The following is a 15,807-nucleotide window of genomic DNA, read 5'->3' as shown; positions in this document are numbered from 1 at the left end:
ACTAGCCTCAATTCCCAACCTGATCATGGGTGGAGACTTCAACGCCAAGTCGTCTGCCTGGTATGTCGACAACCCTGACACAGACAGAGGGCTTGATATACAGACTCAGTTTGACTCATTGACTATCATGAACAACACACATAATCATACACATATCCCACACCAAGCCCTCTACACTCCCTCCTCTCCTGATATCACCTTTTGCTCCCCCTGCCTAACCCCAACAACATCATGGAGAGTGGTCGGAACCCTTGGCTCTGACCACCTTCCAATCATCATCACCACCAAAACAAGATGCACCCCAGTCGGCCACAGACACTTACACCAATTACAAGAGAGCTAAATGGGAAGCTTTTCCTGAAGAGACAGAACAACATTTTGAAATACTTAACAGTACACCAATCACAAACATAAACAATGCTGTGCACACTTTTAATACAATCATACAAAATGCAGACAAGAGATACATCCCTAGAGGCAACAGAAAATCACACAACCCCAACTTCACACCAGAAATCCAAAGCCTCATCAGACAACGTGACACACTTAAACACGGTACCCCCACACCTATCCCTCAAAACATAGCAGACCAAATACAAACACTAAACACTGTGATTGCCAATAAAATACATGAACAAAAAACACAAAATTGGCAAAACTTTATCAATACACTTGATCACAAAACAAACACCAGCAAATTGTACAAAACACTCAACAGCATTACACTATCCAACAGTAACACTACACGCTCTCACGCAGCAATAATCACAACAACAGATAATCTACCCTCAAACAGACAACAAGCAAACGCACTCATACGTCATTTTGCACAGACAAGCCATCTCACTTCTCACCCTGACGACCGACGCACCATTCGACGTAAGAAAGACTTTCCCACAGACTCAGACTATATACCCTTCATAGACAGTCAGACAAAACTCATAATACATAGTCTCAAGCACTCATCTGCCTGTGGCCCTGATAACATAAGCAACATCCACCTAAAACACATTGGACCACAAGGTATACACGCACTCACAAACATTGCAAACTACAGCTATTCACACAACACTATACCCGACATCTGGAAGCATGGTAAAATAATCACCATTCCAAAACCGAACAAAGACCCAACAATCCCAACATCGCACCGTCCAATCACACTTCTCTGCACCCCCTCTAAAGTCATTGAACGCCTAATACTTAAACTTGTCACACCACATATTCCCCTTGCTGACTCACAACACGGTTTTAGGCCACTACACTCCACAAACACTCTTCTGACAAACCTCACACAAAGAATTTTAGATGGCATCAATTCAGATAGGCCCCACCAAAGAACACTTCTTATAACATTAGACATTAGTAAAGCTTTTGATGCTATCCCCTGCCACAACCTAACAAATAAAATATATAACACAGACATGCACAATAACACCAAAAGATGGCTGGCCAATTATCTGGCAGGTAGGAATGCTTACGTGTCATATAATGGCCAATCATCGCACATCAGAAACATTAAGAACGGAGTACCACAGGGCTCGGTTCTATCCCCCACACTATTTAATCTATACATGCATGACTTACCCATGCCAGACACCTCAGAAATACAAATCTCTTCCTACGCAGACGACATAACAATCACATGCACACATCGTAACACAGACAAAGCTGCAGAAATAATCCAGCCATACCTTGACACACTCAACACATGGTTCATCACAAACAGACTCAAAATAGCTCCAACCAAATCTACAGCAACACTTCTCACCAACTGGACAAAAGAACACAAATACATACCTCATCTCTACATCAACAACACTCTAATACCACACACAAACACACCGAAAATTCTTGGTGTAACATACGATACATCCATGTCTTTCAAACAACACATCACAAACATAAAAAACAAATGCAAACCCAGACTTAACGCACTTAAGTCAATCACTGGAACAACATTTGGACAAAACAAAGAAACTAATATAACAATATACAAACAATGCATACGCTCAGTGTTGAATTATGCGAGTCCTGCATGGGCTCCTAATCTCAGTGAGACACACCACAACACCCTTCAAATCATACAAAACAAAGCCCTAAAAACAATTACAGGCTGCACAAATACAACACCTACAGACCATTTACACCATGAAACAAAAGTCCTCAAAGTCAAGGACCACCTCGACATGAGAGGCACACAAACACTTGCCGCAGCCACCACAAACACATTACACCCGCTACACTACATAGCAGAACACCCACACACACCAAGAAACATTAAAACAACACCCAAAGACCTTTATCACGCACAGATACTCTCTTCTCTTCCTCCACAACCACCAAATACCAGCCTCCGGAAACATATTCATATTCATATCACTCACCGCTCCATTAACCCCTTCCATACAGTGCCGCACACGTAGGCGTCATGATGAGCAAGTGGATTCGCGACGCTGCCATATCGGCGTCTTGATTATATTTATTGTAGTCGCCCCTGTGTTTTTACATTCTCCCAAATGTGCCCTGAATCCCATTCTCTGTGGTTTTCAAAATTCGCGGGTGAAAGAGAGAACGATTGATATAAGCGGTGACTATATTTTATGATGCGAGTATTATTACGACACGTCGTACGGCTGGCATTGGCTGCTGCCCGCGAGATTTAAGTCCGGAGTGAAGTGGTTAACACACTGAAAGACAACACACTGCTGCATGCCAGACCCCCTGATATCCACCCTTCTGAATCCTCTCTCCCACGAAAGGACAGAGTCCACTTGGCCAGACTGCGGTGCGGTCACCACCCAGCACTTCTAAGCTACCAGAAGAGGCTGGATGACCACGTTGTGAACAGCTGCCCAGGATGTAACACTTCACCCCATACCATACAACACATAATGGAAGACTGCATTATACACAATCATGCACGCAAACAACACAACATACGCTCTATAAAGGATTTGTGGGAAAACCCAGTTTCGGCTATGGCATTCCTTGGCGAGACGGGACTGCTCGGACAGACAGTCTAGGGAACGACAACAAGAACAACAACAACCCCTTCCACCTACCCAGATCCACTTGAGAAATAAATGAGCAAACAAGAAATCCCTTTGGACTATGTCATTTCTTCATACCTTCATAACCATTCTCCACTCACACCTATCTTTTGTCTTTTCCCTTTCCTCTTGCTTCCAATCCCCCTTTCATCCCACCCATCCACCTCATTCCTAGTCTTTCCCTGTTTACTCCATCCACTTTCATTTTCCACATTTTTTTGCTCATCTTTCTTCATTCATTCTTTCCATATGCTCAAACCATTCCAGTATTCTTTGATCAACTCTATCTGCCAGTTCTCTTTCCACCTTTGCTCTCTATCCCACCTCCACATTTCTCACTCTATCCATTTGCATAACCCCCACCATACTTCTTAAACATTTCATATCAAACACAGTGAGGCTCTCCTTCAAATTTTAAGTTTGCGCCATACACTCTCATCAGTACAGCCATTTCTTCATACAGTCTTCTCTTACCAATCATTCATAGGTACCCTATTTCTCATGACACTTTTCATTCCTCTCTGACATTTACTTGCTTCTGGGTACCTGGTTGTGGTGGTCCTCCAAAATGAACAGCAATGCTGCCCATTTTCAAAAACCAGTTAACCCCCTTCACCTACATCAAGAGGTGCATCCTTAAGGGGCTGAAATTCAGTCTCTGGACTAGCCCTAGATCTCTATCAACTTCAATGATGAAAGAGTATTGGGATGGTTTGGACACATAGAAAAAAATAAGTGAAGAAAGATTAGCAAAAGAGGTGTGGAAGGCAGAGGTGGATGGAGTGAAATTGAAGGGATGACCAAGAATGAGATGGATGAATGTAGTGGGAATGACTGTTGAATAAGGAAGGGAGGAGGGAAGGGACAAGGGTGAGTGGAAAATGGCTGTGTATGGATGATACTTTGATGCAGCCCTAAGGGATTTCTCCCTGTCTTCTCTATTTTCTGCACCAGTGGACAGACAGGGGAGTCAATGATTAAGTGAAGTGGCTTTGCTGTGGATGTACTGTCTTGCTGCAATGCTTCTAACCTAGGCAGTAGGCAGGAGACAGGAATGATCCTTCATCCATGACAAGCTTAGATGTGAGGGAAACAAGGAATGAGAGTGGAATGGGTGGGATTAAAATAGGTGGGAGTGGAATGGGTGAGATTAAAATGAGTGGGAGCGGGTGCATGACTTTGATGAAGTCCTTAGACAAATAGATAATCTGGAAAAAATACAATATATAAAAGAAATGAATGGCTACAAAAATATTACAGTGTTAGTAGGATGCTCACTACTCAGGTGAGTTGGAGTACTGCTATTTGTGGGTAGTTTAAGTCCTGCCTTGCAGCAAATGACTTCAGAGTAAAGGTATACTATATTAACATTCCTGCTTCAAGAAGTCCAGAAGGAAACACTATCCTAGCCCTCTCCGAGATGGCCAATCTCCAACATTAAAGCACACTGAATCAATACAGACAGAACACAAATATTGTAATCAATTTTGTTCCGAGTAACTGACTAATGACCAATCTAATTTCCTCATTAGGGTTGTCAGCATCTCTCCCTTTTCCAAATGGTGAGCTGGTCCTATTTCAGTTGAGTGAACACTATATACCAAGAGCTTTTTGCCCCTTATAAGAGAGGTATCCAAGTCAAAGGCACATACCCACTCCCACCCACCACCCTTTCCCCCTCTCATCTTAGCTCCTCATGGATGATGGGTCATCCTTGTAACCTGCCCACTGCCCTGGGTCAGAAGCAATGTAGCATGACAGAGTGAACACTACTATTAAAAGATATTCATGAAGAATAAGGTGAAATAAAAATGCAAATAACAAGAAGCTGAATTTCTTATAATAAACACACAACACTATTCTTACCTCCTCTCTGGTACTTTAAATTCTGCCCTTAATTTCTCTGCCTCCTTGATTTGTCCATCTTTGAAAAGTAGATGCATTGTGTCGTGAAGAGACTTGTTAATGTAACTCTTTTGATGGTTTTCTTCTAACTTTACCTTGAGGATCAAAGAAAAATGATAAAAACCACAACATAAAAAAGAAAAAAATAATTATATTTATTCATACTGATTCCACCTATCATTATATAATAATGTACTGATACCCCCTCTAGAAGGGGGTTCGTCAAGTCAAAGCCCATATACCAAAGGACTCACTCACTCACCCTTTCCATGTCAGTGAAAGGAATGAAGAATTGGCCTGATATATGGTAGGAGGAAAATTGAAAGAGGAGGTAAAGCTGAGGGGGAATAAAAGGGATTCCATGTGATTTTAACATGTTCCTTTAATTATTTTCCTGTTTTCTGGTGTAGTGGCTTAAAGCTACTTTTGGAGAAATACATGTTTATGATGTCACATTGTTGTTTAGGTGATGGTATTCTGTCCTGGGTTGCTCCAACTGCTTCATGGGTGTATTTACCTAGTTGTTCCTAGTTGTATTTTACGGGAAGGGGAGCTATGCTCGTGGGGTCCCGTCTTCATATCTCATTTTATTAAACTATTTTTAAATTCATGTATTGTTTTTGCACACACCACTTTCTCATCTAACTTGTTCCAACTGTCTATTACTCTGTGAGGAAAGCTGTTCTTTTTCAAATCTCTTCTATAGCTGTCTTTTTTTTATTTTCTTTCCGTGTCCTCTTGTATTTCTGTCATCCCATTTTATCAGATTCTCTCTATCAGTAATTTCTATGCCTTTCATGATTCTGTAAATAGCTATCAAATCTCCTCTCTCTCTTCTTTGCTCTAGTGTCTGTAGTTCAAGTTTTTCTAGTCTCTCTTCATATGATAGTTTTGAGAGTGTTGGTGCCAATTTTGTAATTGCTCTTTGTATTCTTTCAAGTTTTTTTATACATTTTTTTGTACTTGGTGACCATATCGTTGCTGCATATTCCAATCTTGGTCTTATCAGGGTGATTAGGATTTTCTTCACCATTTCTTCATCCAGGTATGTAAATGCAACTTTGATTGTTCTTATTAAATTATAAGTTTCTCCAAAAATCTTATTTATATGTTTCTCAGGTGACATATTATTCATAACAATGACTCCCAGCTCCTTCTCATTTTCTACTTTTTTTATTCCTTCTTCTTCTCCCAATTTATATGCTCCTGTTATTCTGTTTTTGCTTTTTCCAAATTCCATTATACTACACTTTTTTGTATTGAACTCCATCTCCCACTTTATTTAGATCTCTCTGTAGTGATTCACAATCTTCTTCAGTTTTCACTCTTTTCAGTAGTTTTGCATCATCTGCAAAGAAGCTCATATAGCTTTCAATTCCTTCATCCATATCATTAATATATATAGCAAACATTATTGGGGCCAGAACTGTTCCCTGCGGAACACCGCTTATTACTTCATCCCATTTTGAGTGCTGGTTTCTTATCACTACTCTCATTTTTCTTTCTTGCAAAAAGTCCTCCATCCAATTTAGTAGTTTGCCCTGTATTCCTCCTTCAGTTTCTAATTTCTTAAGCAACTTCTTATGTGGTACTTTGTCAAAAGCTTTCTTTAGATCTAAAAATGCACACGCCCATCCATCTCTTTCTTGTATTATATCTATTAGCCTTGAATAGAAACATATTAAATTGGTGATGCATGATCTTCCTTGTCTGAATCCAAATTGCCTTGGATTTAACATTTTGTTTTTTTCTAAATTTTTTACCCATCTACTTTTGATAATTCTTTCACAAATTTTTGCTATTGCACTTGTTAGAGAGACTGGTCTATAGTTGGTAGGTTCTTCTTTATTTCCTCCTTTATATATAGGTACTATATTTGCTTTTTTCCAATCTTCTGGAACTTTTCCTTCTTTCAAGGAACTATTTAGTATGCTATGTATTTTGTCTGCCAGTTCATTCCTGCATTCTTTCAGTATCCAGTTTGCTATTTCATCTGGTCCATCCGATTTTCTGACATCAAGATTACTCAAGTGTGTTAATATTTCATTTTTTGTTACTTCTATTTCTTCCATAGGGGGGACTTTCTCTTTCCATTCGTTCTCTTCAGGTTGTATGTTCTCCCTTGTAAACACTGATTTAAAATGTTTGTTCATAATTTCCGCCATTTCCATTTCCTCAGTGTATTCAACTCCCTCCTGTCTTAATTTCTCCAAGTCTTGTTTGTTTTTCAGTTTATTGTTTACAAATCTGTAGAATAGTTTTGGTTGATCTTTACACTTTTCTATGATATCTTTTTCATATTTTCTCTTTTCCTCTCTGCACATTTGTACATATTCATTCCTATAACAGGTATATATTTTCCATTTTTCAGGTCTTCTGTCTTTTTTCCATCTGGTCCAGGCTTTGTCTCTTTTGTCTTTTAACTCCCTACAGCTTTTGTTGTACCAGCATTTTACATATTCTTTTTCTTGTTTTTGTCTTGGGACATACTTTTCCACTCCTTTTTTGTAAATTTTTGTCAAAATATTCCATTTCTCTTCTACTGTTGTTTCTTCTTTGTATATTTCTTCTCAGTTTTCCTTTTGAAAGAATTCTCTTATTTTATCAAAGTTTGTTTTTTCATACATCATTCTTCCTTTTCTATATTGTTCATTTCTTTTCATATATTTTTCTTCATTAAGTTCCATTTCAATCAATATGTGGTCACTTTTACTTATTGGTGTTTTATATTCAATTTTGTCCACTATTCTAGGTTCGGATGTAATTACTAGGTCTAGTCTCGATGGCTCTTCTTCATTTCTATACCTAGTGTTCTCCTGTATCCATTGTGTCATTGTATGGTCAGTAACCATCTCATGTAGAGCGTTTCCCCATGAGCCGTCTCCACCCTTTACTGTCATTTCTTCCCAGCAGATTTCTTTGCAATTAAAGTCGCCCATCATAACTATTTTTCCTCCCTCTTCCATTATCTTGTTTAATGTTATCTTTGTGCCCTCTAACATACTTTTATGTTCACTCTCTTCCCATGAGGCTGTTTTCGGGGGCACATAATTGATCACAAACTTTCTGCTCTTCTTATCTCTGTCTTCTACTTCCATCATTATCATCTCTACTGTATTCTTTCCATATGTGACACACTTCACGTTTATATCCTTCTTAGTCAGGAACATAACTCCACCCCCTTCCTTTTTCACTCTGTTTCTAATCCAATAATTATATGCATCATGTCCTACACTGTTGGGTGGTAGTGGACCTTTTAATTTTGTTTCTACAATTCCCATTATGTCTGGTTCTTTTTCTTTCAAATAATCATTCAGCTCATTCAATCCTGTTATTAATCCGTCTATATTTGTGTAAGACACTCTTAGTTTTCTGCCACTTCCATTGTGTTCTCTGTTTCCCTTTTGTTTTTCTCGTATGTCGACTTTCTTTAGTTTCATATTCACTACTCTCCAATAGAATCTCTCTTTTTCTGACTCCGTTCTTATCTCGTTTTTTTCCTTTGCTTCAAGTCTTTTCTGTTTTTCTTCCTCTCTTTCCTCTTTATTCATTTCCCTTTTTATCCATACCTTTTTATATTGTTCACTTGTTGCTAGTTTCCCTGTTTTGGATAAGATATTCTCAGACGTAGTTTGTGACCTGAATTTAATCTTAATTGGTCTGGTCTTGTCTGTACTATATTTCCCGAGCCTGAATTTCTCTTCGATTTGTTTCATTATTTCTGGTTCATCTTCCTGAACTAATTCTAGTAAATTTCTTACTTTTTCATTTTCCTCTTTGATTCTTGTGGTTCTATCTGGGTTATGTTTCTCTTCCATTCCTAATATAATTATACATTTCTTTCTGTCTGCTAAGTCTCTTACTATATTCTCCTTCTGTCTCATCACTTTAATAACTGAGTTTTCAGTTTGTTCATTCATTATGTCAGTGAATGCAACTTTGCTATTTTCTTGAATTTTTTTCCAACCCTCCTTGTTCTCCTTATTATTCTCCTTTAAGACTTTATTCTCATCTTTTACTTCTTTTAACTGTTTTTTTAATTCTTCAATTTCCTTAGTTAAGTTTTTGTTCGCCTTCTCTAGTTCTTCCAATTTTTCAACTCTCCGTATAATGTTGTTAACATGACCGAACCTACGCTCCAAGTCCTCGATCATCTTATCGACCTTCTCTTCTAGTCTTGTCAGTCGGGGGGGGGTTTGTGTTCCCCCCACCCTCTTTAAATCCCTGGAAAATATTCTCATTACTTTCTACTGTATTGCTCTTATCTATACTTCTAATCTTTACATTTTTATTAGACATTTCATCGTCGCTCAGCTGGTCGGGGGGTCGTTTGTTTACCTTTCGCCTGTCTGCCTGGGCCAAGTCCTCTCCTTCCTCATTTCCTTCCATTTCCCTCAGTAATCCCTCCCCTTCTCCTCTTTCCCTACTTTCCTACTACTCCACGAGCAATTTCCCCCCCACCCTGTAAATACAATAGGCACTTCTCTTTGCATTGGGATCCACAAAATTTAAATTTTCTTCAGAACGTCTTCTAAGCCGTCCGTTCGTTGAAGTGTGTATTTACCTAGTTGTATTTACCTAGTTGTATTTTACGGGAAGGGGAGCTATGCTCGTGGGGTCCCGTCTTCATATCTCATTTTATCTAAACTATTTTTAAATTCATGTATTGTTTTTGCACACACCACTTTCTCATCTAACTTGTTCCAACTGTCTATTACTCTGTGAGGAAAGCTGTTCTTTTTCAAATCTCTTCTATAGCTGTCTTTTTTTATTTTCTTTCCGTGTCCTCTTGTATTTCTGTCATCCCATTTTATCAGATTCTCTCTATCAGTAATTTCTATGCCTTTCATGATTCTGTAAATAGCTATCAAATCTCCTCTCTCTCTTCTTTGCTCTAGTGTCTGTAGTTTAAGTTTTTGTAGTCTCTCTTCATATGATAGTTTTGAGAGTGTTGGTGCCAGTTTTGTGATTGCTCTTTGTATTCTTTCAAGTTTTTTTATACATTTTTTTGTTCTTGGTGACCATATCGTTGCTGCATATTCTAATCTTGGTCTTATCAGGGTGATTAGGATTTTCCTCACCATTTCTTCATCCAGGTATGTAAATGCCACTTTGATTGTTCTTATTAAATTATAAGTTTCTCCAAAAATCTTATTTATATGTTTCTCAGGTGACATATTATTCATAACAATGACTCCCAGGTCCTTCTCATTTTCTACTTTTTTTATTCCTTCTTCTCCCAAATTATATGATCCTGTTATTCTATTTTTGCTTTTTCCAAATTCCATTATACTACACTTTTTTGTAATGAACTCCATCTCCCACTTCCTACTCCATTCTTGTACTTTATTTAGATCCCTCTGTAGTGATTCACAATCTTCTTCAGTTTTCACTCTTTTCAGTAGTTTTGCATCATCTGCAAAGAAGCTCATATAGCTTTCAATTCCTTCATCCATATCATTAATATATATAGCAAACATTATTGGGGCCAGAACTGTTCCCTGCGGGACACCGCTTATTACTTCATTCCATTTTGAGTGCTGATCTCTTATCACTACTCTCATTTTTCTTTCTTGCAAAAAGTCTTCCATCCAATTTAGCAATTTACCTTGTATTCCTCCTTCATATTCTAATTTCTTAAGCAACTTCTTATGTGGTACTTTGTCAAAAGCTTTTTTTAGGTCTAGAAATGCACAATCAGCCCATCCATCTCTTTCTTGTATTATATCTATTAGCCTTGAATAGAAACATATTAAATTGGTGACGCATGACCGTCCTTGTCTGAATCCAAATTGCCTTGGATTTAGTACGTTGTTTTTTTCCAAGTATTTTACCCATCTACTTTTGATAATTCTTTCACAAATTTTTGCTATTGTACTTGTTAGAGAGACTGGTCTATAGTTGGTAGGTTCTTCTTTATTTCCTCCTTTATATATAGGTACTATATTTGCTTTTTTCCAATCTTCTGGAACTTTTCCTTCTTTTAAGGAACTGCTTATTATGCTATGTATTTTGTCTGCCAGTTCATTCCTGCATTCTTTCAGAATCCAGTTTGCTATTTCATCTGGCCCATGCGATTTTCTGACATCAAAATTACCCAAGTGTGTCAATATTTCATTCTTTGTTACTTCTATTTCTTCCATAGGGGGGACTTTTTCTTTCCACTCAATCTCTTCAGGTTGTATATTTTCCCTTGTAAACACTGATTTAAAATGTTTGTTCATAATTTCTGCCATTTCCATTTCCTCAGTGTATTCAACTCCTCCTTGTCTCAATTTCTCCAAGTCTTGTTTGTTTTTCAGTTTATTGTTTACAAATCTGTAGAATAGTTTTGGTTGATCTTTACACTTTTCTATAACATCTTTTTCATATTTTCTTTTTTTCTCTCTGCACTTTTGTACATATTCATTTCTATAACCAGTATATATTTTCCATTTTTCAGGTCTTCTGTCTTTTTTCCATCTGGTCCAGGCTTTGTCTCTTTTGTCTTTTAACTCCCTACAACTTTTGTTGTACCAGCATTTTACATATTCTTTTTCTTGTTTTTGTCTTGGGACATACTTTTCCACTCCTTTTTTGTAAATTTTTGTCAAAATATTCCATTTCTCTTCCACTGATGTTTCTTCTTTGTATATTTCTTCCCAGTTTTCTTGTTGGAAGAATTCTCTTATTTTATCAAAGTTTGTTTTTTCATACATCATTCTTCCTTTTCTATATTGTTCATTTCTTTTCATATATTTTTCTTCATTAAGTTCCAGTTCAATCAATATGTGGTCACTTTTACCTATTGGTGTTTTATATTCAATCTTGTCCACTATTCTAGGTTCAGATGTAATTATTAAGTCTAGCCTCGATGGTTCTTCTTCATTTCTATACCTAGTGTTCTCTTGTATCCATTGTGTCATTGAATGGTCAGTAATCATCTCAAGTAGAGCATTTCCCCATGAGTCATCACCACTCTTTACTGTCATTTCTTCCCAGCAGATTTCTTTGCAATTAAAGTCGCCCATCATAACTATTCTTCCTCCGTCTTCCATTATTTTAGTTAATGCTATCTTTGTGTCCTCTAGCATACTTTTATATTCACTCTCCTCCCATGAGGCTGTTTTCGGAGGCACATAATTGATCACAAATTTTCTGCTCTTCTTATCTCTGTCTTCCACTTCTATCATAATCATCTCTACTGTATTCTTTCCATATATGACACCTTTCACGTTTATATCCTTCTTAGTCAGGAACATAACTCCACCCCCTTGCTATTTATCTCTGTTTCTAATCCAATAATTGTATGCATCATGTCCTACACTGTTGGGTGGTAGTGGGCCTTTTAATTTTGTTTCTACAATTCCCATTATGTCCGGTTCTTTTTCTTTCAAATAATCATTCAGCTCATTCAATCCTGTTATTAATCCATCTATATTTGTGTAAGACACTCTTAGTTTTCTGCCACCTCCATTGTGTTCTCTGTTTCCCTTATGTTTTTCTTTTGTATGTCGAACTTCCTTAGTTTCATGTTCACTACTCTCCAATAGAATCTCTCTTTCTCTGACTCCGTTCTGTTCTCGTTTTTTGTCTTAGCTTCCAGTCTTTTCTGCTTTTCTTCCTCTCTTTCCTCTTTATTCATTTCTCTTTTTATCCATATCTTTTTGTGTTGTTCACTTGTTGCTAGTTTCCCTGTTTTGGATAAGATATTCTCTGCCGTTGTTTGTGACTTGAATTTAATCTTAATTGGTCTGGTCTTGTCTGTGCTATACTTTCCGAGTCTGTGCTATACTTTCCGAGTCTAAATTTCTCTTCGATTTGTTTCATAATTCCTGGTTCATCTTCCTGAACTGATTCTAGTAATTGGCTTACTTTTTCATTTTCCTCTTTGATTCTTGTGGTTCTATCTGTGTTGTGTTTCTCTTCCATTCCTAATATAATTATACATTTCTTCTTGTCTGCTAAATCCCTTACTATATTCTCCTTTTGTCTCATCACTTTAATAACTGAGTCTTCAGTATGTTCTTTCAATTGCTGTTTGACTATGTCAGTGAATGAAATCTTATTTCCTTCTAGGGTTTGCTTCCAATTTTTACTTTCTTTAGCTATTGTTTCTCTGTTTTCTTTACTATTCTTCTTCAATTCCTCATTCTCCCCCTTTACCTCTCTTAACTGTCTTTTTAGTTCTTCTATTTCATCAGTTAAGTTTTTATTCGCCTTTTCCAGTTCTTCCAATCTTTCAACCCTTTTTAAAATGGTGTTCATATGACCTAACCTACTCTCCAAGTCCTCGATCACCTTATCAACCTTCTTCTCTAGTCTTGTCAGTCGGGGGGGGTTTGTGTCCCCCCCACTCTCTTTAAATCCCTTGAAAATATTCTCATCACTTTCTGCTATATTGCTCCTATCTATACCTCTAATCTTCACATTCCTATTAGACATGTTATCATCCAACTCGTCTTGGGGTCGTTTGTCTACCTTACGGCAGCCCGTCAGGGCCATTTCCTCCACCTCCTCATTACCTTCCATTTCCCCAGCAATCCCTCCCCCTCTCCTCTTTCCTTACTTTCCCACTACCTCACGAGCAATTTCCCCCCCCCCCTACAAATACAAAAAGGCACTTCTCTTTGCGTTGGTATCCACAATCTGCACTTTTCTTCAGAGCGTTCTTCAAGCCGTCCGTTCGTTGAAAGTGTGTGAGTGTGTGTGTGTGTGTGTGTGTATGTGTGTCAGGGGATTCAGTTTCGAGTTCTTGACAGTTTTTACAGCTCTCCACATTTTTCCATTATCAGTGTCTCCATCTATTTTGTTTGTTAGTTATATTACCTGCCAACGGAGAAGCTTGACTTCTTCTTCAGTCATCTGTGCTGCATACTCATTCTTGGCCTTCTTGAAACACTCAACAGCTCCTTGAAGAGAGGCTAAGCGTATATCAATTCTCTGAAACAAGGGGTGGTTGGAGGTGGCATGACAATCAAATGCATTATCTACACAATGACAGAGGGACTTAGGAGATTTATATTATAAATTGCACCATGATTGTTTTGGTAAATGATGCTGACATATGATAAGTAAGGCTATTGGCTCACAGATGACAACCTCGTACAACCATGAAGTTGGTCAACATAGAAAGGAAAGAAGTATGACTTACATGAGACTGGTAAGCTTCAGTAATTCTTAGGGTTGCTTGGCCCTTGAAATCATCCTCTTGTACAAGAATATCCCGTAACTGCTCCACATCTGATTCAATACAACTTCTTTTATGTAATACTTGTGCTACTGGATAGTTTCGAATAAGCATCTGAAAAAAAAGGAGAAACAGAATGAGACATTTTGCCTTCCAATAGATCTCTCTTGGAAGAAACTGGAGTAATGTCTGTGCTGCATTAGAGTGAGTTTGTTCCTATCTCTGTCAAATAGGAGGAGGAGTCACTGATTGCCAGTTCTCCTAACATAAATAATTTGGGGGAAACTAGTTGAAATTGATAGAAGTAATCTTGGACCCAGTCCAAAAGTCATGTGCCAGGGGGGCTGCACTTCTAGGGAAAGGGGCAGCTGGTGTTGGTGGGTTTTCAAGATGTGTCACAGGATGATGATTCTGACATCCATCTTGCAGAGCCACTACTAGCATATATTCATGATTGGGCCCAGTATTTTGAGGTTCAGATGCATAAAATGAATGCAGCACAAGAAGAATATCTGCCAAGCAGGGAAGATAGTAAAAAGTTAGGTGTGAGTGGAGAATGGTTATGAATGGATAAGAAATTTATGTGGCCCAAAGGGATTTCTTTTTGTTTGCTTTGTAAATTCTTGAGTGGATGACAGGGAATGAAAGAGATGTTCAGTGTTTCTCATGTAATGATGTGGTGTCAGGGTAAACTGAGGGGGTAAACTAACTTCAGTTGTTGGGTCCTGCTATTAAGGTTCTATGTCTCATTGCACTGCCTCTGACTAAAGTAGTGGGCAGGGGACAGGGATCCTTTATCCACAAGGAGCTAAGATAGAAGAGACAACAAATGGGTTTTGAATAAATGCTGTTTGGATGGGGGGAAATGGCTGAGCAGGTTAGGGCTTCGTTACATGTGGCGAAGGTCAAGGGGATGGCGGTTTGAATCCTGCCATTGGCAAAGTTGAACCAAGAGCATTATGGTTCATTAAATTCCACACTACAAAGTCCTCTGTGTGGGGCACCATCCTAGCCTTCCAATAGGGGGGGGCAGTTTGTGATGTTAAACCATATCACATCACTATTATCATCATCACTGACATTTCAACAGTATTTCTATCCTTATGGGCAATACTGCATCAACATAAAGAGATATACTAATTTCTGCGAATTGATTTAGATAGATGTGGATATTTTTAGTAATCTATGGCCAGAGGAGATAGTAGGGTTTCTTACACTGGTGCAGTTTGTGTTTGGATAGGAGTCCTGTCTTTTGTAGAAAGGTATGGAGAGATGATATGAGTCCTGGCATTATTTCACATCTATAATATCAAAATTGGGATAACAAGTAAGATTATATCACTCCCTTTTCATAATCTGGGGGTTGCAGGTCTCCTGCAAATGAGAATTGGGATAATGGATTGATCTGCATACAAAATAAATAAGGAATCATACCAAGAACTCTGCGAGGGATAACTTGTCTCTAAGATGATGAAGCACAGTGTAGATTAGGTCAGAATTTTCACTCTGTAAAGCTCGCTTCAAGGCTGTCTGATCTTCTCCAAGTTTCATAAGAGCTGGAACTTGCTTGCTAGGTCTGCATTCATATTCCACCAACTAGAAATGATTACAGAAATATATATCAAATCAATGAAAATGACTGTTGCCTTGAGTTTCACCAATTGGAAAACTGCAGGCCCA

The 15,807-nt window shown here is 38.1% G+C and overlaps 1 protein-coding gene across 2 annotated transcripts in view; it reads right to left on the bottom strand.

Moving 5' to 3' along the window:
* Nucleotides 1–15,807, bottom strand: part of Vps16A (vacuolar protein sorting 16) — a 63,313-nt gene that overhangs the window by 7,965 nt on the left and 39,541 nt on the right. For both annotated transcript variants that reach the window (XM_076174107.1, XM_076174108.1), the window contains 4 exons: nt 15,562–15,723; nt 14,092–14,241; nt 13,767–13,880; nt 4,920–5,053 (listed from right to left, as the gene is read on the bottom strand). In XM_076174107.1, coding sequence (XP_076030222.1) covers nt 4,920–5,053; nt 13,767–13,880; nt 14,092–14,241; nt 15,562–15,723 — 560 coding nt within the window. The remainder of the gene's footprint in view (nt 1–4,919; nt 5,054–13,766; nt 13,881–14,091; nt 14,242–15,561; nt 15,724–15,807) is intronic.

The sequence above is a fragment of the Oratosquilla oratoria genome, chromosome 35, assembly GCF_046742065.1.
Source record: "Oratosquilla oratoria isolate Oo_2021 chromosome 35, ASM4674206v1, whole genome shotgun sequence".
In the NCBI taxonomy this organism is placed as follows: domain Eukaryota; kingdom Metazoa; phylum Arthropoda; class Malacostraca; order Stomatopoda; family Squillidae; genus Oratosquilla; species Oratosquilla oratoria.
The sequence above is the reverse complement of the archived record's forward strand: the minus strand, read 5'-3'. Positions and strand labels throughout refer to the sequence as shown.